This window comes from Belonocnema kinseyi, chromosome 4 (genome assembly GCF_010883055.1).
Source record: "Belonocnema kinseyi isolate 2016_QV_RU_SX_M_011 chromosome 4, B_treatae_v1, whole genome shotgun sequence".
Classification (NCBI taxonomy): domain Eukaryota; kingdom Metazoa; phylum Arthropoda; class Insecta; order Hymenoptera; family Cynipidae; genus Belonocnema; species Belonocnema kinseyi.
In genome coordinates, this window is record NC_046660.1 from 10,198,999 (window position 1) to 10,223,721 (window position 24,723).

The 24,723-nt window shown below is 22.9% G+C and overlaps 1 protein-coding gene across 1 annotated transcript in view; it reads left to right on the plus strand.

Annotated features, from left to right (window-relative positions):
- LOC117170745 (serine/threonine-protein kinase 11-interacting protein) overlaps positions 1-24,723 on the plus strand; it is a 98,680-nt gene that overhangs the window by 29,568 nt on the left and 44,389 nt on the right. Inside the window, exons 8-10 of the mRNA XM_033357776.1 lie at positions 1,786-1,912; positions 5,955-6,125; positions 13,616-13,693. Of these exons, the coding sequence (XP_033213667.1) occupies positions 1,786-1,912; positions 5,955-6,125; positions 13,616-13,693 (376 nt within the window). The remainder of the gene's footprint in view (positions 1-1,785; positions 1,913-5,954; positions 6,126-13,615; positions 13,694-24,723) is intronic.

A 24,723-nucleotide genomic window follows, 5' to 3' on the forward strand; every position in this document is an offset into this window, starting at 1 on the left:
GAAATGGAGAATTATCAAATTATAATTTGTCGTGGAACCGGAAATTTTAAAATTTAAATAAATTCCGAGCTGGAAAAGGGATTTTTTTAAAGAATGAATTCTAAGTTAAATCGGGATATTTTTGAAAAAAAATTAAATGTTGAATTCTAACAGTAAATTTTAGAAAAAAATTCGAATTCTTAGTTGAAATGGAGATTTAAAAACTTATAATTTGTCTTGGAACAGGAAATTTTTTAATTTAAATAAATTCCGAGCTGAAAAAGGGATTTTTTTTGAAGAATGAATTCTAAGTTGAAACGTGATATTAAAGAAATAAAATGATGAATTCAAACAGGAAATTTAATAGAAAACTTCGAATTCTTAGTTAAAATGGAGAATTTTCAAATTATAATTTGTCTTGGAACAGGAAATTTTTTATTTTAAATAAATTCCGAGCTGAAAAAGGGATTTTTTTTTTGAAGAATGAATTCTAAGTTGATACGTGATATTAAAAAAATAAAATGATGAATTCAAACAGGAAATTTTACCGAAAAATTCGAATCCTTAGTTGAAATGGAGAATTAAAAAATTATAATTTGTCTTGGAACAGGAAATTTTTTAATTTAAATAAATTCCGAGGTGGAAAAGGGATTTTTTGTTAAGAATGAATTTTAAGTTGAAATGGGATATTAAGAAAAAATTAAAATGATGAATTCGAACAGGGAATTTTACAGAAAAATTCTAATTCTTAGTTAAAACGGAGAATTTTCAAATTATAATTTATCTTGGAACAGGGAATTTTAAAATTTAAATAAATTCCGAGCTGGAAAAGGGATTTTTTTTTAAAGAATGAATTCTGAGTTGAAACGGGGTATTTTTTGGGGGAAAAAAATAAAATGAAGAATTCGAACAGAGAATTTTACAGAAAAATTATAATTCTTAGTTGAAACGGGGAATGTTTGAGGTCTATGAAAATTCCGGTTTTGAACCAGGAATTTTCAATTTTGAACCAATTTTGAGTTGGAACCGGAATTTATCCAGGAGAATAACAATTCTCAATGGAAAATTGAATTTTTTAAACAAAATTATTATTCTCTATTGAAACGAGATATTTTCAAAAACATTTAAATTATAAATTGGAACAGGGAATTTTACAAAAAGATTATAATTCTTACAATTATTTGAATTGAATAATTTTTGAAAATAATTAATATTCTGTATTTGATCAGGGAATTTTTCGAAAGGAATTAAGATTTCGGAATTAAACAGAGAAATTTTCTATTTTTAACCAATTCGGAGCTTAAACTGGAATTTAAAATTGCTTAAAATGGTAATAATTTTAAACATTTTTAAATTTATTGATTGCCTTTTCCATTTAGAGAATTGAAAATGATAATTTAGATTTACATTTTTGGAACTGAATCTGAATATTTAAATTCTACGATTGATAAAAGTTCAACAATTTTAATTTGGCAGTTTAACCGCATTTAATTTAAAATTCTCTAGTTAAAAATGTTAGTAGCTTCCATTTTATGCGTGTAAATTATTGAGCATTTGAATACAAAATTGTTAAATAAAGCAACCTTTAAACTTCAATTTTCAAAGTTTAAAATTTAAGAGTTTCGCTTTGAGTGTTTTTATTTGCAGTTCAGTTTTTATTCCTCCGAATGGAGCAATTTTTAGATTTAGTGTTCGATTTTTTAAATATCATTGACCGTGAAAAATGTTTGCGAACCAGGAAATGACCCGGAATTTTTCTCTTAGATTAAACCGGCCATTCTGATTAACAAAATATAATTGTTGCAGAAAATAGTCAAGACGTTGAGTGAAACGATAAGATCGAGATCTATTGAATTGAAGGTCTTCAAGTGTATAAAGTGCTCAACGCATTTTTCTCATGACACGGAAATTTCAACCACATCCATTTTACCTGGTTTGATATTTTTGTTTTTTTTTATTTATTAATACAGGGATCACAGAAGCGAGCCCTTTTTTTACATAATCCCCTTTTTTGCCCCTTTAAGAGAATTTGGAAAAGATTATTTTTTTAATGATGCCAATTTCGAATATTTTCTAAACAATTTATTTCCAAATTTTGTAGATTTTAAGGACGTCGTCGGTAGCAAAGACATCGCTAATGATTAAATCCAGAAAATAAATCCAAACGATAAATCAATTCCGTATTTTCAAATAAAAAAATACTGTTTAATTATTATATTATATTTAAAACCTGCTGAAACGATTTGTATTCCTCAGATTTCAAGTAAAATTATTGCATTTTTCACAAAATAGATTCACAAACCAGAAATTAATCTTTACCGTAACAATAAATTTTAAGTAAAGAGATCCCAGTTAGATTTTGAATAAAAAAATATTTCAATTTTAAATAGAAAACAGTTAAGTTCAACCAAAAAAAAAAAGAATTTTCTACTTAATAGATGAATTATTAATTTTAAACAAATTTTTTTAACCCAGAGGGTTAATTTTCTACCCAAAAAATATGAATTTTCAAACTAAAAAACATAAAGTTTCAACCAAAAAGATGAATTTTCAAGCAAATAGTTAAATTCCTAATCAAGAAATTGAATTTTCTAAAAAAAGGATGAATTTTTAAGAAAGTAGTTGATCTTTCAAAGAAATTCATATAATATTTTTATATAAAATCAGAAATACTTGAATCAACCAAAAAGATGAACTTTTAATAAAATGGATTCATTTTTTATCCAAATAATTGAATTTTCAATTAAAAAAAATAAATATTTAACTAAGTAAATTCATTTTCTACGAAAAAGTCGACTTTTCGACAAAATATATAAATACTCATCCAAAATGATAAATTTTTGAGTAAAAAAGATTAATTTTTAAACAAATTGTGGACTTTTCAAGCACAAAAAGATGAACTTTATACAAAACAGTTAAATTTTCTACGCGAGATGAATCTTTAACGAAAAAAGGTTAATTTTTAACAAATCCAAGTTTCATCTAAGTAGTTGAATTTTCTACCAAGAAATATATAAATTTTAAATGAAAAATAGTTTCAATAAAAAGAGGTGAGTTTTTAACATAATAGGTGAATTTTTTACCCAAATAATGGAATTTTCAACCAATAATATAAATTTTCATCCAAGAAGACTCATTTTCTACTAGAAAGACAAATTTTTCTCGAAATACATGCTTTTTCAACCAAATAGTTGAAGTTCTAATTTTTAAAAATTAATTCTCGAATCAGAAAGATAAATTTTCTATGAAAACATAAGAATTTCACAAAATACATAAATCTTCAACCAAAAAGACGAATTTTAAACAAAATACATGAATATTGTATCCAGATAGTGGAATTTTCAACCACAAAAAAAATTTTCAATCAAGAGGATATATTTTGTATCAGAAAGACGAATTTGTAACAAAATGCGTGCATTTTCAACCAAATAGTTAAAATGTCAACTGAAAAATATTAAATAAAAAAAAGGTGAGTTTTCAACAAAATAGATGAATTTCTTACCCAAATAATGGAATCTTTAACCAAAAATATAAATTTTGAACCAAGAAAACTCATTTTCTACCAGAAAGACGAATTTTTCAACCAAAAAGTTGAATTTTCGAGTAAAAAAGATAATGTTCAAACAAATTGGTAAATTTTCAAGCAAAAAAGACGAATATTCTACAGAACAGTTTTACATTTTCTACCAAGAAGTTACATTTTCAACCAAGAAATATATAAATTTTAGATGAAAAACAGTTGAATTTAATTAAAAATATGAATTTTCAACAAATTAGATGAATTTTTTACCCAGATAGTAGAATTTTCAACTAAATAGATCAATTTTCAACCAGGAAAATTCATTTTTAGTCAAAAAGAGAAATTTGTCACAAAATGCATGAATTTTCAAACAAATAGTTTAAGTTTTAATTAAAGAAGATGAATTTTCAATCAAAACAAATAAATTGTTAACCTTGAAGATTAATTTTTTACGAAAAAGACGAACTTTTCCTCAAAATACATAAATCTTTAACCAAAAAGACGAATTTTCAACAAAATAAATCAATTTTTTATCCAGAAAGGGGAATTTCTCACAAAATACATGCATTTTCAACCAAATAGTCTAAGTTTCAACTAAATAGTATTAATTTTTAAAAAAAGCAGGTGAGTTTACAACAAAATAGATGAATTTTTTACCCAAGTAATGGATTTTTTTAATTTTAAAAAATTTAACCAAAAAGTTGAATCTTCGAGTAAAAAGGATAATTTTCAAACATATTGGTGAATTTTTAAACCAAAAAGACGATTTTTATACAAAACAGTTAAATTTTCTACTCGAGATTAATCTTTAACGAAAAAAGGTTAATTTTAAAAAACTCGGTTCAAGTTTCAACTAATAAGTAGTTAAATTTTCAATAAAAAATATGTAAATTTAAAATTAAAAACAGTTGAATTCAATAAAAAATACGAATTTTTAACAAAATAGATGAATTTTTTATCCAGTTCAAACAAAAATATAAATTTTGAACCAAGAAGACTCATTTTCTACAAGAAAGACGAATTTTTCACAAAATGCAAATAGTTGAAGTTTTAATTAAAAAGATTAATTTTCAAATCAGAAAGATGAATTTTCAATAAAAAAAATACATTTTTAACCTTGAAGATTAATTTTCTGTGAAAAAGACGAATTTTCCACAAAATATATACATTTTCAAGCCAAAAAAGACGAATATTCTACAAAACAGTTACATTTTCTACCCGAGATGAACCTTTAACGAAAAAAAAAATTAATTTTGAACGAATTGATCCAAGTTTCAACTAAGTAGTTAAATTTGCAATAAAAAAATATGTAAATTTTAAATTAAAAACAGTTGAATTCAATAAAAAATACGAATTTTTAACAAAATACATGAATTTTTTATCCAGTTCAAACAAAAATATAAATTTTGAACCAAGAAGACTCATTTTCTACCAGAAAGACGAATTTTTCACAAAATGCAAATAGTTGAAGTTTTAATTAAAAAGATTAATTTTCAAATCAGAAAGATGAATTTTCAATAAAAAAAATACATTTTTAACCTTGAAGATTAATTTTCTGTGAAAAAGACGAATTTTCCACAAAATATATACATTTTCAAGCCAAAAAAGACGAATATTCTACAAAACAGTTACATTTTCTACCCGAGATGAACCCTTAACGAAAAAAAAAATTAATTTTGAACGAATTGGTCCAAGTTTCAACTAAGTAGTTAAATTTTCAATAAAAAAATATGTAAATTTTAAATTAAAAACAGTTGAATTCGATGAAAAAGAGGAATTTTTTAACAAAATAGATTAATTCTTTATTCAAATAGTGGAATTTTCAATCAAAAAAATAAATTTCTAACCTTGAAGATTAATTTTTTATGAATAAAGACGAATTTTCCACAAAATACACAAATTTTCAACAAAAAAGACTAATTTGACAAATTTGTCACAGAATACATGCATTTTCTACCAAATAGTTGAAGTTTTAACTAAAAAGATTAATTTTCAAAAAAATTGTTAAATTTTCAATAAAAAACAGTTAATATCAATAAAAAAGACAAATTTTCAATAAAATAGATGAATATTTTACCCAAATAATGGAATTTTCTACCAAAAAGATACATTTTCAACCAAGAAGATTCATTTTCAATCAAAAAAAAAAAATTTTGCCACAAAATATATGCATTTTTAACTAAATAGTTAAATTTTTAACTAAAAAATATTAATTAAAAGAAAACAAAGATGAGGAGAATTGCTAAAAATATGTGTGGATTAATAAATAAAAATTAATATAAAGATATACAAATTTATTAATAATCAATGAAATCTTTTTTTTTTTTCAGAAAAAAATCTTGTTTTGCCTAAATTTAAACTGAACCGCTGTGATCTCTGTTATTAACATTTTTTATTTATTATTTATTATTATTATTATTGATTTTAGCAAAGCCTAATTTTCTTATTAATTCAGGTTTGGGTCCTCCGAAGTGTCCAACTTGTCAAAGCTCTCTGGTAATAAGAGCGGACGATTTTAGCACACCAACAGTTGAAAATAATGAAAGTGTTCAAGCGAAGCGTGTGGATGTCCAGAGAGATTGTTTGGACACGACTCTTATGCACTCTGAATCGCAATCCAGTATAGGTGAGATTCCATTTTACCGGATTTTACCGGAAATAGATTGCATATTAACTTTATAAAATTTTTTCCATCGCCAGGGTGGCGACTTGACCGAGAAACGACCGGAAATTTAATTTAAAAACCCCGGAGAATTTACTTCTGATCGTTGCAAAAATTCAAGTTTTCATTATTTTAATCATTTTTTTGGTCCATTTATTTGTCTCCACTATAAGAAAAAAATTTTCCCCAAAAATACAGGAGCAATAATTTTTTTTCTAATTTTTCCAAAAATTGAATTTATCACGTTTTACTTGCTTACTCCTGATTTATCCTGACATGGAATACGAAATTTTTTACATGGAACGGGAATTTTGTTTAATCATTATAATTCGGATTTATATAAAAAAAAAAGAAATTTAAAAGAGTTCCTGTTCCAAGTCCGTACTTTAAGCCGTTTTTAGAGTAGAAGTAGTATTTCAAACAAAAAGTATTTCTCATTTATAATAGAAATTTTTTTTACATGGTTCGTTGCGAATTCATTTTTTATTTTTTAGTTAAAAATTCCAGAATTTGGTTGAAAATTGGTATTTCTTTTTTTTTTTAATCAAACTATTTTTTTTAGAATTCCTGCAATTTGTGGAAAATTTGTAATTTTTTTTTGTAGAAAATTAATCTTAATTGTTGAAAACTCATCTTTTTGGCAGAAAATTTAACTATTTCAGTTGAAGATTCATAATTTTATTTGGAAATTGATCAGTTTGGTTGAAAGTTTTTTTTTTCAACTGGAAATTTAACCGTTCCACTTTGCGTTGAAAATTGACCGACTCTAGTTCAAAATTTAACAATTTGGATGTAAATTTGTCTTTTTTAATTAAAAATTTATTTATTTTCTTTAAAATTTACGTATTTTGTTTAAAAAAAAACGATTTTTTTTATAGTAAATGATTGTATTTTTGTAGAAAATTAATTTCATTGTTTCAAAATTCTTGTTTTTTGTTGAAATTTCAAGTATTTCAGTTAAATCTTCATTTTAGTTGAAAATTCATCTTTGTTGTTAGAAATAAATTTACTTGGTTGAAAAATAAATTCTTTTGTTGAAAATTAAATTGTTTTTATAGCAAGTTCATCATTTTAATTAAATATTCATTTCTTTGGCCGAAAAACGAGCTATTTGATTGAAAACTTGTTTTTTCTCTAGATTTAAGCGCATTTTTTTGCCGAAAATTCCACTATTTTTCCGAAAATTCGATTTTTTTTTTTGGTTACGTATTAAATTTTAAACGGAACATTTAATTATTCTATTTTTAGTTTAAAATTGCTCCTTTTTATAGAAATTTAACTATTTGGTTTGGTTGGAAAAAATGATTGATTAAATCCAAAAACTAAACCCGTACGATAAATCAATTCCGTATTTAAAACCGTATTTTAAAACGCTTTAAATTCCTAAAATTTCAAGTAAAATTATTGTATTTTACATAAAATAGATGAATTTTTAACAAAAAAATACGAATTTTCAACTAAAAAAGTTAATTTTAAATTTAAAATATCAGTTTAAAAATTTCGAATTTTCATTTTAAGAGAAATTTTCGTCTCAAATTATTAATTTTCAAACCAAAATTTGAATTTTTAACAAAGTTGTTCATCTTTTGATCAAGTGGTTGTATTTCCAACAACAAAAGCTAAATTAAAAAAAAAATGAAGTAGTTAAATGTTTAGTTAAAAAATTAATTTTCAAGTTAAAAATAAATGATTTTCAACAGAATAGTTTATTTTCAACCAAAGGGATGAATATTCTAATTGAATATTTATCATTTAAGTTGAAAATTGATCAGTTTTATTGAAAATTAATTTTCTTAACTGAATATTTAGCTGTTCCATTTTAGAAAAATGGTACTTTTTAATTGAAAATGCAACGGTTTCGCTGAAAATCCACTTAACGGTTAAATTTTCAACAAAATAATTAAACTTTTAACCAAAGAGATGAATTTTCAACTTAAAATATAAATCTTGAAGAAAAAAAATGATTTTTTAACAAAGTGATTCAACCAAATCCTTTAAACAAAATATTTGAATACTCTAGCAAATAAGAATATTTTTTGAACAAAAAGTTTCATTTTGATAAAAAAAATTAAATTTATACTAAAACAATATAATTTTTTAACCAAGAAGATAAAATTTAAAAAAATAGTTAAATTTTCTTTAAAAAATATTTTATTCCATTTTTTTAACTGAAAATTTAACTATTACATTTTTAGTTGAAAATTGATTTTTTCTAGTTTAAACTTAAACAATTTGGATGAAGGTTTCTCTTTTTTAATTGAAAATTCAACTATTTCGTTGAAAGTTCACGTATTTTAATAAAAAGTCGATTATTTTTGTACAAAAATATTTTTGTCTTTGAAAGTTAATCTTCTTTAAAAAATCTTTTTTACGGTTAAAAATGCAAGTATTCCAGTTAAATATTTATAATTCTAGTAGAAAATTGATCTTTTATGTTAGAAATAAAATTATTTAGGTGAAAGTTAAACTCTTGTTAAAAACGAATTTTTGTTGTTGTTGCAGATTTATCGTTTAAGTTAAAAATTCATTTCTTTAGTATAAAAATTAGCTGTTTGATTCAAAAATTGTTTTTTCTTTGGATGTTTTTTGGTTGAAATTTATTTTATTTTTTAAACTAAAATTCTTACTATTATTCGAGTTGAATATTCCATAATTTGAGTAAAAAAATCATTTCATCGGTGAAAAATTTAATTATTTATTTTTTGGTTGAAAAGTTATTTAATTTAGTTCAAAATTCGTATTTTTCGGTAGAAATGAATCTTTCTGGCCTAAAATTCAACTTTTTTTTGTTGAAAATTGATAATTTGCATTTAAAAATTAAACTTTTTTTTGAAAAGTGATGTATTTTGTGGAAAATTCGTCTTTTCTTCAAAAAATAATCATCTTTATGTTTGAAAATTCAACTTCTTGGCATAAAATTTAACTATTCAAGTTAATTATTTATCACTTCAGTCGAAAATTGAACAGTTTGGTTGAAAATGATTTTTTTTCTTTAACTAATAATTTAACTATTCCATTTTTTGTTGAAAATTGATCTTTTCCGATTCCAAATTCAACAACATGGATAAAAATTTGTCTTTTTAAATTAAAAATTCAATTATTTCGTTGAAAATTCAAGTGTTTGATTAAAAAGTAGATTTTTCTTATAGAAAATTATCTTTTGCTTTTAAAGTTAATCTTGTTTGAAAATTCTTTTTTTAGGTTAAAAATTCATTTCCTTGCTAGGAAAATAGGCTCTTTAATTGGAAAATTGTTGTTTTTTTATGAAAAGGAATTTTTTGCCGAAAATTTAACTATTTTGTTGAAAGTTTGTTTCTTTTTTGGTTAAAAAATTTTTTTTTTTTTTAAACTGAAAATGTGACTATTATTACAGTTTAATATTCCATAATTTTAGTTAAAGATTTATACCTTTGTTTAAACATTCATTTTTGGTTGAAAAAATATCTTTTTTATATGAAAACACGTCTTTTTTCGTTAAACATTGATTTTCTAAACCTAAAACTTAATTATTTTATTTTTGGTTGGCAATTTATCTTTTTTAGTAAAAATAAATAACTTTTGTGTGAAAATTCAGCTATTTTATTTGAAGATTAACTGTTTTAGTTAAAAACTTATCATTTGTGTTGAAATATCAGTGAGGTTTGAAATTAAGTTTTTTACTAGAAACTTAAATATTCCATTTTCAGTTGAAAATTCTTTATTCTTAGTTCCAAATTCATGTATTTGGTTGAATAGTTGTCTTCATTGATTGAAAGTTCAAGTATTTCGTTAAAAATTAATTTATTTTGTTGAAAATTTCTTTTTTTTTCGCAGAAAATTAATCTTTCTGATTAAAAATTAGTTTTATTTTTTAGAAATTCATCTTTTTGGTCGAGAAATCAAGTATTCCAATTAAATTTTTTTGTAATTTCGTTTTTTTAAAACATTGCAAACTTCAGCGAGGTTTAAAAGTTCATCTTTTCCAGTTAACAATTCAATTCAACTTTAATATTTTTCTTGTAGAAAATAATATTCTTCTTTGAAAGTTAATCTTCTTGTTTAAAAATTCATCTTTTGTGTTAAAAATTTAAGTATTTCAGTTAAATATTTATCATTTTAGTTGAAAATTCATCTTTTAGTTTGGACATCAAATTATCTTTAGTTGTTTTGTGGTTGAAAATTGTTTTTATTTTTTTAACTGAAAATGTAACTATTATGCCAGTTAAATATTCCATAATATTAATCAAAAATCCATTTCTTTGGTTAAACATTAATTTTTTTACTACAAATTTAATTATTCAATTTTTCGTTGAAAAAAATATCTTTTTTAGTTTAAAATTCGTATTTTTCGATAGAAATTAATTTTTCTGGTGGAAAATTAATGCTTTCGGTCCAAAATTTAAACATTCTAGTTAAAGACTCATAATTCCAGTTAAAAATTGATTTTTGTGGTATTTTTTTTCAGTGAAAATTCAAATATTTGGTTAAAAATTGATCATTTGCATTTAAAAATTAAACTGTTTGTTTGAAAATTGATGTATTTTGTGGAAAATTCGTCTTTTTTTTTGTAAAGAGATTAATCTTTATAGTTGAAAATTCAACAGTTTGGTTGAAAATAATTTTTTCTTTAACAAATAATTTAACTATTCCATTTTTGGTTGAAAATTGATTTTTTCTGATTCAAAATTCAACCATTTGGATGAAAATTTGTCTTTTTCAATTAAAAATTTAACTAATTCGTTTAAAATTCACGTATTTTGTTAAAAGAAGTCGATTTTTTCGTAGAAAATTATCTTGTCCTTTGAACTTTAATCTCCTTCTTTAAAAATTTTTCTTTTCGCTTAAAAATTCAAGTATTCATGTATTCCAGGTTGTAAATTCATTTTTTGACACAAAATAATTATTCAATTTTTGGTAGATAAATTGTCTTCTTTAAATGAAAATTCGTTTTTTTTTGTTTTTTGTATAAATTAATATTTTTGGATGAAAATTAATTTTTTTCGTCAAAAATTATATTATTCTAGAAGATCCATCATTTCAGTTAAAAATGCAGCTACTTGGTTGAAAATTTACCTACTTTATTAAAAATTAAATTTTTTAGCGAAGGTTCATCATTGTAATTTAAAATTAATTTCTGTTTAAAAAGAATTATTTTTCTTTCTTTTTTTAAATGAAAATTCAGCTTTTTAATTGAAAATTTCTATTGTGAAATTCTAATGTTGCAGTTAAAGATTTATCATTTTAGTTGAAAACTCATCAGTTTGATTGGAAATTAATTTTGTTTTGAAAATTTAACTATTCTATTTTTAGTTCAAAATTTATATTTTTTAGTTCAAAATTGAACTATTTCGTTAAAAACTCACATATTTTGTTAAAAAATCTTTTTTTTTTTTGTAGAAAATTATCTTTTTATTTAAAAGTTAATCTTCTTCTTTAAAAACTCTTCTTTTCGGTTAAAAATTCAAGTATTTCAGTTAAATATTTATCATTTTAGTTTAAAATTAATTCTTTACGTTGGCAATAAAATTATTTGGTTTGCAGTTAAACTCTTCTGCTAAAAATTAATTTGTTGTGGGTTGAAGATTTTCGTCGTTTTAATTAAAAATTCATTTCTTTGGTTGAAAAAATAGCTGTTTGATTAAAAACTCTTTTTTAAAAATGTTTTTTGGTTGAAAATTATCTTTTTTTTTTAAACTGAAAATGAAACAAGTATGATTCCAGTGGAATATTTCATAATTTTAGATAAAAATTCATGTTTTTGTTTGCAGAAATAGATTTTAAAAAATAGATAAAATATTCTTTTTAGTTGAAAATACTTCTTTTTTGGTTGAACATTGATTTTTTTAACTTGAAACTAAATTATTTTAGTTTTGATTGACAATTTATCTTTTGTAGTAAAAATTAATTTCTGTTGTTGAAAATTCATCTTTCTGTTTTGGTTAAACATTAATTTTTTTTTAAGTTCAAATTTAATTATTTATGTTACATTTGAAAATTTATCTTTTTTAGTAAAAATTAATTTTTGTGTTTGAAAATTGAACTATTTTAGCTGAAGATTCATTTTTCTAGTTGAAAACTCTTATTTTTAGTTTAAAATTAATTTTTTTAAGTAAAAATTTACTCTTCAATTTTTTGTTGAACCTTTGTCTTTTTTAATTAGAAATTCAACTATTTCGTTAAGAAATACATGTATTATCTTAAAAAATCGTTTTTTTTTTTTGTAGAAAATGATCTGTTTCTTTGAAAGTTAATCTTTTTGTTCAACAATTCTACTTTTCGATTAAAAATTCAAGTATTCCAGTTAAATATTCTTAATTTTAGTTGAAAATTAATCTATTAGTTTGGCAATAAAATTATTCGGTTTGAAGTTAAACTCTTTTGTTAAAAATTATTGCTTTGTGACTTGAAGATTCATCTTTTTAATTAAAAATATATTTTGTTGGTTAAAAAATTCATTTCGTTGGTTAAAAAATTAGCTGCTTGATTGAAAACTTATTATTTTTTTTCAATATTTTTCCGGTTAAAAATTGATCTATTATTCCAATTGGATTTGCAAATTCATCGTTTTTTTTTTAAATTTAACTGTATTTTCGATTTGCTTAAACATTAATTTTTAACTTGAGATTTAAGTATTTAAGTTTTGATTTACATTTGATCTTTTTTAGTAAAAGTTCATTCTTGTGTTTGAAAATTGAACTATTTCAGTTCAAGATTCATTTTTCTAGTTGAAAACTGTTATCTTTGGTTTAAAATTAATGTTTTTAAGTAAAAATGTGACTTTAATTTTTTGTTCAAACTTTGTCTTTTTTAATTAGAAATTAAAATATTTCGTTAAAAATTCATTTAAAAAAAAATAATAATAATTTTCTAGTTTAAAAATTCATCTTCTTTGGTTTAAAATTGAACTATTTCAGTTGAAGATTCATAATTTTATTTGAAAATTTATTTTTTTGGTTGAGAAGTGAACTATTTTGTTGTCGCAAATCCGTTTTTTTTATATTGAAAATTAATTTTTTCAACTAAAAGTATAACTATTCCATTTTTGGTAGAAAATCGATATTTTTTAGTGGAAAATTTAAGTCTATTTTTGTTTAAATTCATTTATTTTGCAATGTTTGCGTTTTGCGGCTAATATGAAAATTCTACTTTGAGTTGACCCGGAAAATTGAAAAACTTGACCCGGAAAATGACCGGCAATTTGAAATCGTCCGCCGAATCGCCACCCTGAACACGTATTGTCACGCCTTTCTAAGCACGAAGGAAATAATATTTATAATAAAAATAAAATTTGTATAAACTGCCATAACAAATCTCTCTTAACTCACAAAATCGATAATAATTCTTTAAAATGCCCATTTTTCTTTTCCCTTTAATTAACATACGTTCTTGATTGCGAAAGTGGTTATGTTTTTTGCAATCCTAAAGTTTTGATTTAAAACTTTGATCGGTTTGTAACACACTAATCCCCAGTGCAGGTGGAACAGAGGGTGGAGCTATAAACATCACAACTTCTATCGTGAACAGCGACTTAAAACCTCGAGATGCAATCTCCAGTAAGCTTTAGTCACAATAATTAATTCTAAAGCACTCAGAAAATCTTTTCGTTAATCAGGGCCTAAAATGTTGCCAGATCTGACACATTTTGTGTTGTACGGATTTAAAAATTGGCCCGAAATCAAGAATTGTCGGGTGGAAAATTAAATTTATTTTCTAAACAAAATTTCCAGGCTTCTGATCTAATACTTTTCAATCTAATAAATTTCTATTTATTTATCGCAGGCTTCATAGTCTTTCCCATATTTCTCTCGGTTTAGAATTCATACTTTTCGTCAAAATTATTATTATTTCGTTAAAATTTCTGCATTTTTTTTAAAAAGTCATCCATTTAGGTTGAAAATTAAACAATTTTGCTAAAAGTCAATTATTTTTTTGTATAAAATTACAAGCTTTTGTTAAAAAATTATCCTTTTTGGTTGAAAATGAACTTTTTTTAAATTTATATTTACTGGTTGAAAATACAACTTTCGGGTATAAAATTCATCTTTTTTTCACTTAAAATTTTAGTAATTTAGTTGATATTTTATTTCTCTCTTGAATGAAAAATACTTGATTTGTTCATCTTTTGATTGAAAAATTCATCTCTTTTGGTAGATATCTAGTCTTTTTTTTAAAAAAAAGTGCAACTGTTTTGTTGAAAATCAATTAGTTTTAGTCGAAAGTTAATTTTTTTATTGTTGAAAAGTCTATTATTATATTTTAAAATGTTTTGTTAAAAAATCTTCTTTCTGGATTAAATATTCCACTTTTTTGGTAGAAAATTCAAGGTCTTGTTTGGAAATTAACTTTTTTCTTGAAAGTCATATTTGCGGATTGGAAATTCAACTGTTTTGTAGAAAAATGATTTTTTTTTCACTTGGAAATTCAACAGTTTTGTTGAAATTTTTTTTATTTCTTCGCTGAAAAATCTTTCTCAGTTCAAAATTTAACTGTTTCATTAAAAATTCTCTTTAGGTAAAAATTTGATATATATATTTTTTTTTATAAAAATAATGCAACTGTTTTATTACAAATTAATTTTTTAGTTAAAAATTTATATTTCTGGGTTGAAAATTCCACTTTCTTGTCAAAAATTGGTCTTGGTTGAAAATTTAACGCTTTTGTTGAAATTTCGTCTTTTTTTATTGAAAAATTCTTCTCTTTCGGTAAAAATCTAATCTTTTTCTGATCAAAAAGGCAACTGATATGTTGAAAATTAAACAATTTTGGTCGAAAGTTAATTTTTTCGGTTGAAAAGTCTATTATTATAATTTCCATATATTTTTTTTTAGAAATTCACCTTTCTGGATGAAGTATTTCACTTTTTTTTGTAGAAAATTCAAGTAGTTTAAAAATTAAATTTTTTGTTGAAAGTTATATTTTCGGGTGAAAAATTCAACTATTTTGCAGAAACATTATAATTTTTTTAATTTGAAAATTATACAATTTGTTAGACGTTTTTTTTTCTTTCTTGACTGAAAAATCTTTCTTGGTTCAAAATTTAACTGTTTTATTGCAAATTCTCTTTTTCTTTAGTTTCTATAAATTAACTTTTTAGTTGAACATTTATATTTGTGGGTTGAAAATTCCACTTGATAAAAATTCGTCTTTTCTGATTGAATATTAAACTATTTGGGTAGCAATTCAACTATTGGGTTATAGATTAACTTTTTTGTTTGAAATTAATATTTTCGGTTTGGAAATGCAATTCAATTAAATTTTTTTTTACTAAAAAATCTTTCGGGGCTGAAAATTTAACTCTTTTATTGAAGATTCGTCTTTTTAGTATGAAAATTCACCCCTTTTTTGAAGAATTTTATACTTTATGGTAAAAATGCAACCGTACGTTTAAAAATTAATCTGTTTTGGTTAGAAATTCAACTATTTTGTTGAAAGTTTGTTATTATGATTAATTTTTACTGCTTTTAATTAAAAAAAAAATATATTTTTTCGTTGAAATATCAACTATAACATTTTTTGTCAAGAATCCATTACTGTTTATAATTTTTTTGGTTAAAGATTAATAATTTTTGCTATAAATTCATCTCTTTGGTTGAAAATGTCAATATTTTATTGAAAGTTTGCCTTTTTTAGTTTAGAATTAAACTATTTAGTCGAATATTAAATTTTTTATTTCAAATTAATATTCTAGGGTTAAAAATTGAAAGGTGATGTATGAAGTTCTTTTTTTTGGCTTGAAAATTCCAATTTTTTGTTGAAAATTAGTCTTTTTGATTAGAAAATTCATCTCGTTTGGTAGAAATTTCAAGTTTTTTCTAGTTAAAAGTGCAAATTTTAGGTTGGAATATCAACTGTAAAATTTTTTTTTTAAATCATTATGTTGTGTTTGAAAGTTGAACTACTTAAAAAAAATTCACCTTTTTGATTGAAAATTAATTTGTTTTTGTTAATAAGTCAAACTTTTTGTTTAAATTTGCGGGTTTAATTTCACTGGTTTTGATTTAAAATAAAAAAAATGTTGTTTGAAATATAAATTAATACAGATTAGTTCGAAAATTGAACTATTTTCGTAGAAAATTCACCTACTTGATTTAAAATGAACATTTTTGTTGAAAATTAATATTTTTTAGTTTAAAGATTCTACCTTTTTGTAAAAAATTTAACTAAATGATGAAAAGTTTAATTTTTTTATAAATAAATCATTTTTGTTTGTTGAAAATTCATCATTTTTATATAAAATCCATCTCTTTAGTTAAAAATTCGCCTTATTGGGTGGAAAGTTCAACTATTTTGAAATAAAATTCAACTATTTTGTTGAAAAATAATGTTTCTATTTAAATGATATTTTCGAGTTAAAAATTCAATTGTGATGTAGAAAATTCTTCTTCTTGGCTTGAAATGTAAATTTTTGGACAAATTTAGCCTGTTTGAATTTAAAATTCGCCTCTTTTAGTAGAAATTGCACCTCTTTTGTTTAAAAATGTAATTGTTTGGTTGAAGTATGAAATAATACATTTTTCTTTAAGAAATCATTATGTTGTGATTGTTGAAGATTAATTTTGTTTTTAATTAATCTTTTTGGTTAGAACATTTAATTATGTTGATATCAAAATTAACATTTTTGTCGAAAAATAATATTCCCGCGTTGAAAATTCAACTTTCATGTAAAAATTTTTCTTTTTTCGTTAAGAAAATTCAAATATTTTGTTGAAAATTAGTCATTTCATTTGAAAATTCGTCTCGTTAAGTAAAAATATTGCTCTTTTGTGACTGAAAATTCCACTACATGTTTGAAAGTTGTACAAATTTGTTAAAAATTTGCTTTTTTACTCGAAGAATTCACCTGTTTGGTTGAAAACTTAAGTATTTTGTTGAAATTTTTATTTTTTGGCGATGAAAATTAATTTTTGTAAACATAATTTAATTTAACTATTCTATTTTTAGTTGGGATGTTATCTTTTTTATTTGAAAATTCCACCACTTGCTTTTGAAATTTAACTATTGCGTTGAAAATTGGTGTTTTTATTATTAAAATTATTTTTTCTGGAAATTAATTTATTTGGATAAAAATTCAACGTTTTGGCTGAAAATTAATTAATTTTGACTGAGGATTCAACTACTTTCTTGAGAATTCGTCTTTTTTGGTTGAATTAAACTGTTTTGTACTCAAAATTTTAAAAAAATTTGGTTGAAATATAAACTATTAAATTTTTTGTTAAGAATTCAAATTTTTTTCGTTAAAAATTAAAATATTTTGTTTAAAATTCGTTTTTTTGTTGAAGACTCACCTTTTTGGTTGAAAATTTAACTTTTTTTACAAAAGTTAATCTTTTTGGCTTGAAAATAAAACAATTTTATTAAAATTTTGATTCTTTCTGGACTGAAAATTTGTTCTTGTATGAAAATTCAACTCCTTAGAAATTTCTTTCTTTGTTTTTTTGAAGATGCAACAGTTTTGTTGAAAATGTAATATTTTTATTCGAAATTTTAGGAATTTAAAGCGTTTCAAATTTAATTTGTAAATACCACCCACATTAGTTTTTCTAAAAAGAGAATTCATACCCCAATTTTGCGAAAAACTCCTTAATTTCCCTGCTTTTAGAAAATTTTAGATTGTGAAGCCTGGGATCGACATACAAAAGATTTGTGGTCCGAAATTTGGAATATTTCAGGCCCTGCCAAAATCTGTTCTGCATAGTGTGCTTAACGACCCAAAGATATTTATTTCATGTTAATAAAAAATGTCGCCTTATCAAGCATGGCCCCTCTCCATTATACACGTTACCTGCAGTTCCATTTTAATTTTTATCATAGTTTCTTTCGCATTTCCTTATCCGGCATTAGTGATGTGTGCTTCAACCAATTAATTGTTTACAGGCCTCACAGACCGGTTCCTATATCACCTATTGAACCCTATTTTCGGCTAAAGTCTCTAAAGTGCCCTATTTTCAAAATTTGATCCCTATGGTGACCTATTTTCCGCCCATAATGTAACTTTAAAAAATTTATAATAAGATTTTCAAATATTTCAGGATATTTTTAAAGATTACGAGACATTTTTAATATATTTTAATCCTTTGAAAGAACTTCAAAGATTTTAGGGTTTTTTTAAGCTTCTGAGGCATCTCAAGAGCTTTTAATTTAAAATATTTTACGGAATTTCAAAATATTCTAAACAATTTTTTTTTACTAATTTCATTAATTTAAAGGGGTCCTATAACGTTTTAGGGATTTTAAAACTCCCAGTGTATTTTAATATATTTTTCAGTATTTCAGGAAATATCAACATATAATTTCACAGGATTCTATAACATTTCCGTGGATTTCAAAGAATTTATTCAAGATAAGTGAGGTATTTTGTAGGATTTTAAAATATTTCAAACATTTTATGTTATTTGAAAAGATTGGAAGTAATTTTTAATTGATTTCAATATTTTAATGGGCTTTCAAAGGATTTGCAATGTTTTAGGGTATTGTAAAAGATTTTCAGGTATTTTTCAAGCATGTAAAAAGTTTCAGGAGATTTCAAAAGATATTAAATGATTTAAAATATATTTAGGAAATTTAAAAATATTCCCAATAATTTTTTTATTTATTTCAATAGTTTGAAGGGATTTTAATAATTTGATTTTAGGAAATCTTAAAAGATCCCAAGTAATTTTTTTATTAATTTCAATAATTTGAAGGGATATCAAAGAGTTTGAATTTCCGTAAATATGGAACAATTTTACAGGACCTATAAGATTTTTAAAATATTTGACAGGAGTTTATACATTTTTGAAGGATTTCAATTATTATAAGAATTTTTTTAATGCTCTCAAAATTTTTTAATAGATTTTCTAGATTTTTTTAGATTTTAATTCATCTAAATTTTCCCAATTCTACTTAACTCGATGCATTTTTTTGAAATTTTAAAAGTTTTCATTCAATTTATCCTGAAGATGAATTGATAAAATGATCAAAGGATTGGAAATATTTTAAGGCATTTTTTTAAATGGCTTGTCATTTTTAAGGGCTTTAAAAAATTTTAAAGCATTGCAAAAAATTTTAAAGGGTTTGGAATATTTTAGGTTATTTTAAAAGATTACAGGTTATTTTAAAGTGATTTTTGTAATTGAATGAGATTTCAAAGGATTTGAAATATTTGAGCAAATTTTAAAAGTTTTCAGAAAGTGGTTATTTATTTCAATAGTTTAAAGGAATTTATCAAATTTGGAATATTTTAGGGTATTTAAAAAGATGCCAAGGCATTTTCAAGAAATTTAAACAATTTTAAGTAATTTCCATGGATTTATATAATTTGAAGGGATTTAAAAAAATTTACCGATCGTTTTAAAGAATTTCGGAAGATATAAAATGATTTTAAAGCATTTGTAATATTATAAGATATTTTAAGAGATTCCAATGTTTCAAAGATTTTTCAAATGTTTTTTGCAATTCATTTGGAATTTTGCCAGAATTTAAATTAATTTATCTTGAATTCTTATTAATTCTTTTGAATTCTTCTAAATTCTATTCAATGCAGTATATTTTTCAACACTTTTTAGTTCAATTCATCTTGAACTCTAAAACTCACCTAGAATTATTGGGCATTTTATCAATTTATTTTAAATTCTCTTTAATTTTTCTAAACTCATTTCAAACTTAATTCAACGATTTTTTTCAAATTTTCAAATTTTTTTGAAGTCACTTGATTGTTATTATAATTCAGTTGGGTTTTTTTTTTATGAATTTCATCGAATCCTTCTTTAAATGGAATTCCTTTTAATGGAATTAAATTCACTCAAATTTTAGTAAAATAAATCGATTTTTTCGATTTAAAACTTTTTTCTAAATTGTTTGAATTCTTTGGAATTGCTTTGTAATCATTAGTCACTTCTTTGGCTAGAAATTAATAGGGTTTCCAAGATTTGAAGAGATTTGCAATTCTTTTTTGGTATTCATCCTAAATTCCTATTAATTCACCCTAAACTATTAAAAATTCTTCTAATTATACTGAATTCAATTAAGTTTTTTCATATTTTCAAATTGTTTTCAAATTATTTGAATTTTATTTTAATTCTCTAAATTCCTCTAAATTCTTTTGCGAAAAAAATACTTTTTGTTGCCTATATTTTATCCCATAGGGACTGTGAGGCCTGTGTTTAACAAATGCAAATAAAAACGGAAAATCAACTAAAGGGGCCGTACTCAAATTACATAACAAAATATTTATACCCCACCCCCTCACTGTACGTTATTTTTAGTTTCCAGAAATGTTTTGCTAGATATTGCTAGCAGAGTAAGACAAGGTGTCGGAAAATTTCATTTTCAAAATTCCGTGATTCCTGAATCAATAATATTCAAAAACTAGAATTTTAATCTTGTAATACTTTTAATATCGAATCTTTTATTAAAGGAAAAAAAACAGTTTTTCAGGTAAAAATTAAATATTTTCAAATTGATTAATTCATTTTTTAAAAAAAATTTATTTATTATTATAAAATATGGCTTTTTTAAAAATAATACTTGAATTTTCAACCAAATAATTAAATTTTTAACATAATAGCTGACCTTTCAACTAAACAATAGAAAAGTTGCATTTTTAGTTAAAAAAATTAATTTTAAACCAAAAAAAGCTTTTCCACTAAATAGTTAAATTTTCAATCAAACAAAGAAATTTTTAACAATGTAATTTAACTTTTACCCAAGTAGTTGAATTTGCAATTAAAAAAGATTAACTTTTAACAAAATAGTTAAACTTTTAATCAAAGAGATGAATTCACAAATATAAATGTAAGTCTTCAAACAAACAAAAAATTATTTCTTAACAGACTGATTGGAGTTTCATTTAAAAAATAAACTTTCTACTAAAACAGATGAATTTTTAAATCGAAAAGATAAATTTTCAAATAGATAGTTGGATTTTTGTTTAAAACAGATTGCCGTTGAGTTTCATGATCAAAATATGAATTTTTAAACAAGAAATTATTTTGTTCTCGAAAAACATTGAATTTCCAATTCAAAAGGACGAAGTTTTAACCAAAAATGGATGACTTTTTGATAAAATTGTTCAATTCTCTACCGAATAATATAATTTTTTTAAAAAAAAGATTAGATTTTTCTTGAAACAGATGAATTTTTATTAAAAGAACAAGACAATCTTTTAAGAAAATAGTTGAATTTGCATCCAAAAAAGATTTCAGTTGACTATTTAAGATAAAGGATGAATTTTTTTAACCAAAAGGTTGAAAATAGTTGAATTTTTAACAAAACTGTTGCATTTTTCTCCAAGAAAGATGCAATTTTTCTACTAAAAAGGATGAACTTTTAAATAAAAAAGACAAATTTTCAGAAATAATAATTTTCATCCAAAACAGATTTAATTTGATTTATCCGCAACAAAATATTCAATTTGAAGAAAAGTTAATATTCTACGAAAAGAGTTGAATTTTTAACCCCAAAGGACGAATTTTTAACAAAACAGTTGAATTTGCAAACAAAAAGGATGCCTTTCCATGAAAATGTTTCAATTTTTATAAAAATACATCTTTTTTGGTTGCAAATTAAACTGTTTTTTTTTATAACGTTTTGATTTGAAAATTCAAATCTTGTTTGAAGATGTGTCTTTTTTATATTAAAATTTACCTGCTTTAACAGAAATTACATCTTTCTTGGATTAAAATGCAACTGTTTATTTAAAAATTCAACAATTTTGTTTAAAAATAATACTTTTTGATGGAAATTTCTGCAGTTTTGTTGAATATTTAACTATTTCGTAGAAAAATTAATTTTTGTTTAAATTTAATATTTTGTTGCCAAAAAAAGAACTGAAATCCTTTCCGGATGAAAATTCTACTATTTTTTTCAATTTTTTTTTAATTAAAAATTCATCTGCGTTAAGAGAAATTTAATTTTTCTCGGATAAAAATGCATCTGTTTGTTTGAAAACTAAACTATTTTATCAAAAAGTGATACTTCTTGGTTGAAAATTCTACTGTTTTGCTGAAAATTTAACTATTTTGTAGGAAATTTACTTTTTGTTTAAATTTAATATTTTTTTGTGAAAAAGAGAACTGAAATCTTATCTGGATGAATTTTCAATTTGAAAAATTGTCGTTTTTTTTATTAAAAAATCATCTGTTTCAGTACAAATTTCAACTATCTTGGATAAAAATAAAACTATTTGCTCGAGATTACATTATTCTTGGTTGAAAGTTCGTTTTTTTTTTAAATTCATTTTTTTCGTAGAAACGTATTTTTTGTTACAAAATTGATATTTTGTTCTTTGATAAGTCAACTAGAATCTTTTTTTTAAAATTCAACAATTAAAAATTTTTAAAATAAATGAATTCAACCGTTTTAAGACAAATTTATCCTTTTTTTTTAGATAAAAACGCAACTATTTTGCAGACAATTCAACATTCTTTTTAAAAAGTCATCCTTTTTGGTTAAAAATGAGTATTTTTCGATTGAAGATTTTTTTATATCGTAGAAACTTGTTTCTTGTTTAAAAATGCATTTTTTGATCACGAGAAGTCAACTGAAATATTTTTTAACAGAAAATTCAACTATTTTCTTTATAATTTATCGTTCTGATTTCAAAATTCATCCGCTTTAGTAAAAATTCCCTTTTTTTTTAAATGCCATTTTCTGGTTAAAAATGCTTCTTTTTTGCTTTAGAATGTAACGATTTCGTTTGAAAGATTTGGTTGAATCAGTTTGTGAAGAAATTTGTTCTTTAAGATTTATATTTTTAGTTCAAAATTCAGATTTTTGGTTAAAAGTTTATCTACTATGTTGAAAATTAATCGCTTTTATTCGAAAATTCAACTACATGGGTGGAAAAGACCTTTTTTTTGTTTAAAATTAATTTTTTAACTGAAAATATAATTTTTACATTTATTTGAGTGATCTTTTTGGTTGAAAATTCTCCTGCTTGAGCAGAAATTACATTTTTCTTGGATAAAAATGCAACTGTTTATTTGAAAATTCAACAAGTTTGGTTGAAAGTCACTTTTTAGTTGAAATTTCTGCCGTTTTTTTTTTTAATGAAACTATTTGCTGGAAAATTTACTTTTGGTTTTAATTTAATATTTTGGTGTTAAAAAGAGAATCGAAATCTGACCTGGAAGAATGTTCAATTGAAAAAAAATTCTCATTTTTTATTGAAAATTCATCCGTTTAGTACAAATTTCAACTATCTTATTTAAAAATGAAACTATTTGCTAGAGATTTCATCATTTTTAGTAAAATTTTTTTTTATTTGCAACTTAATTTTTTTTGTAGCAACCTATTTTTTGTTATAAAATTCATATTTTTATCTTGTAAAATCAACTAGAATCTTTTTTGGATGAAAATTCAACTATTAAAAAATTGTTTAAATAAGAAATTTATCTGTTTTAAGACAAATCTAATATTTTTTGGATAAAAATGCAACTCTTTTGTAGACAATTCAACAATATTATTAAAAAGTAATCCTTTTTGGGTAAAATTGCGTTTTTTTCAATTGAAATTAATTTTTTGTTAGAAACTTATTTTTTGTTTAAAAATTCATATTTTGATCGTGAAAAGTCAACTGAAATGTTTTTTAACCGAAAAATAAACTATTTTCTTTATAACATATCTTTTTCATTTAAAAATTCATCCGTTTTAGTGAATATTATTTTTTCTTTTTAGAAAAATGCTAATTTTTGGGTAAAAATGATTCTTCTTTTCTTCAGTATTCAACTATTTTGTTTGAAAGTTTTGGTTGAATCAGTTTGTTATGAAATAATTGTGTTTTTTTTTTGTTTGAAGATTTATATTTTTAGTTCAAAATTCATCTCTTTGGTTAAAATTTTGTCTATTATTGAAGGCCTATGCTTTTTGTTGAAAATTTAACTTTTTAGTGGAAAAGCCTTTTCAAAATAATTTTTTAAGTGAAAATGTAACTTTTCCATTTTTTTAAGATCGATCATTTTTTATTGAAAATGCTCCTTTTTTGGTAAAAAAAAATAATTTTCTTGGATATAAATTCAATTTTTGTTGAGTAAAAATGGATCTGTTTCGTGAAAAATTAATTTTTTTTCATAACTCGAATATTTTGTTTGAAAAATTAATTTTTGTAGAGAAAATTCGTCTTTTGGCTTAAAGGTTCAACAATTTAGATAAACTTATATATCTATCTTGAACAAAAAAATATTTATTTGTTGAAAATACGTCTTTTTGTTTTAAAAATGCTTTCCTTTTATATAAATTTCATCTTTTTTTGTTTAAAATAAATTAATAAATTTAAGATTATTAAATTTATTTTTGAAATACTGATTTATTCCTTTGATACAAGATTCTATGTTAAAAGTATTACCATTTTTAAATGTTGGTATTTGAATACTAATGATTAAGAAAAATAAAAAAATAGTCAGGGGATTACGGGAGGGAGAAGGAGTCTTAGAAAGGACTTATAATCCATCACGTAGTTTAAGTACGACCCCTAATTTTTGATTGTATAAATTCAGCTGAAACAAATCTTTAGGTGATTGTTATTTTTTTTTAACCGATTCAATCAGAGATTCATTGATTCCATGATCATTTTATGAAATTGTTTCTATTTGTCCATTGAAAGTTT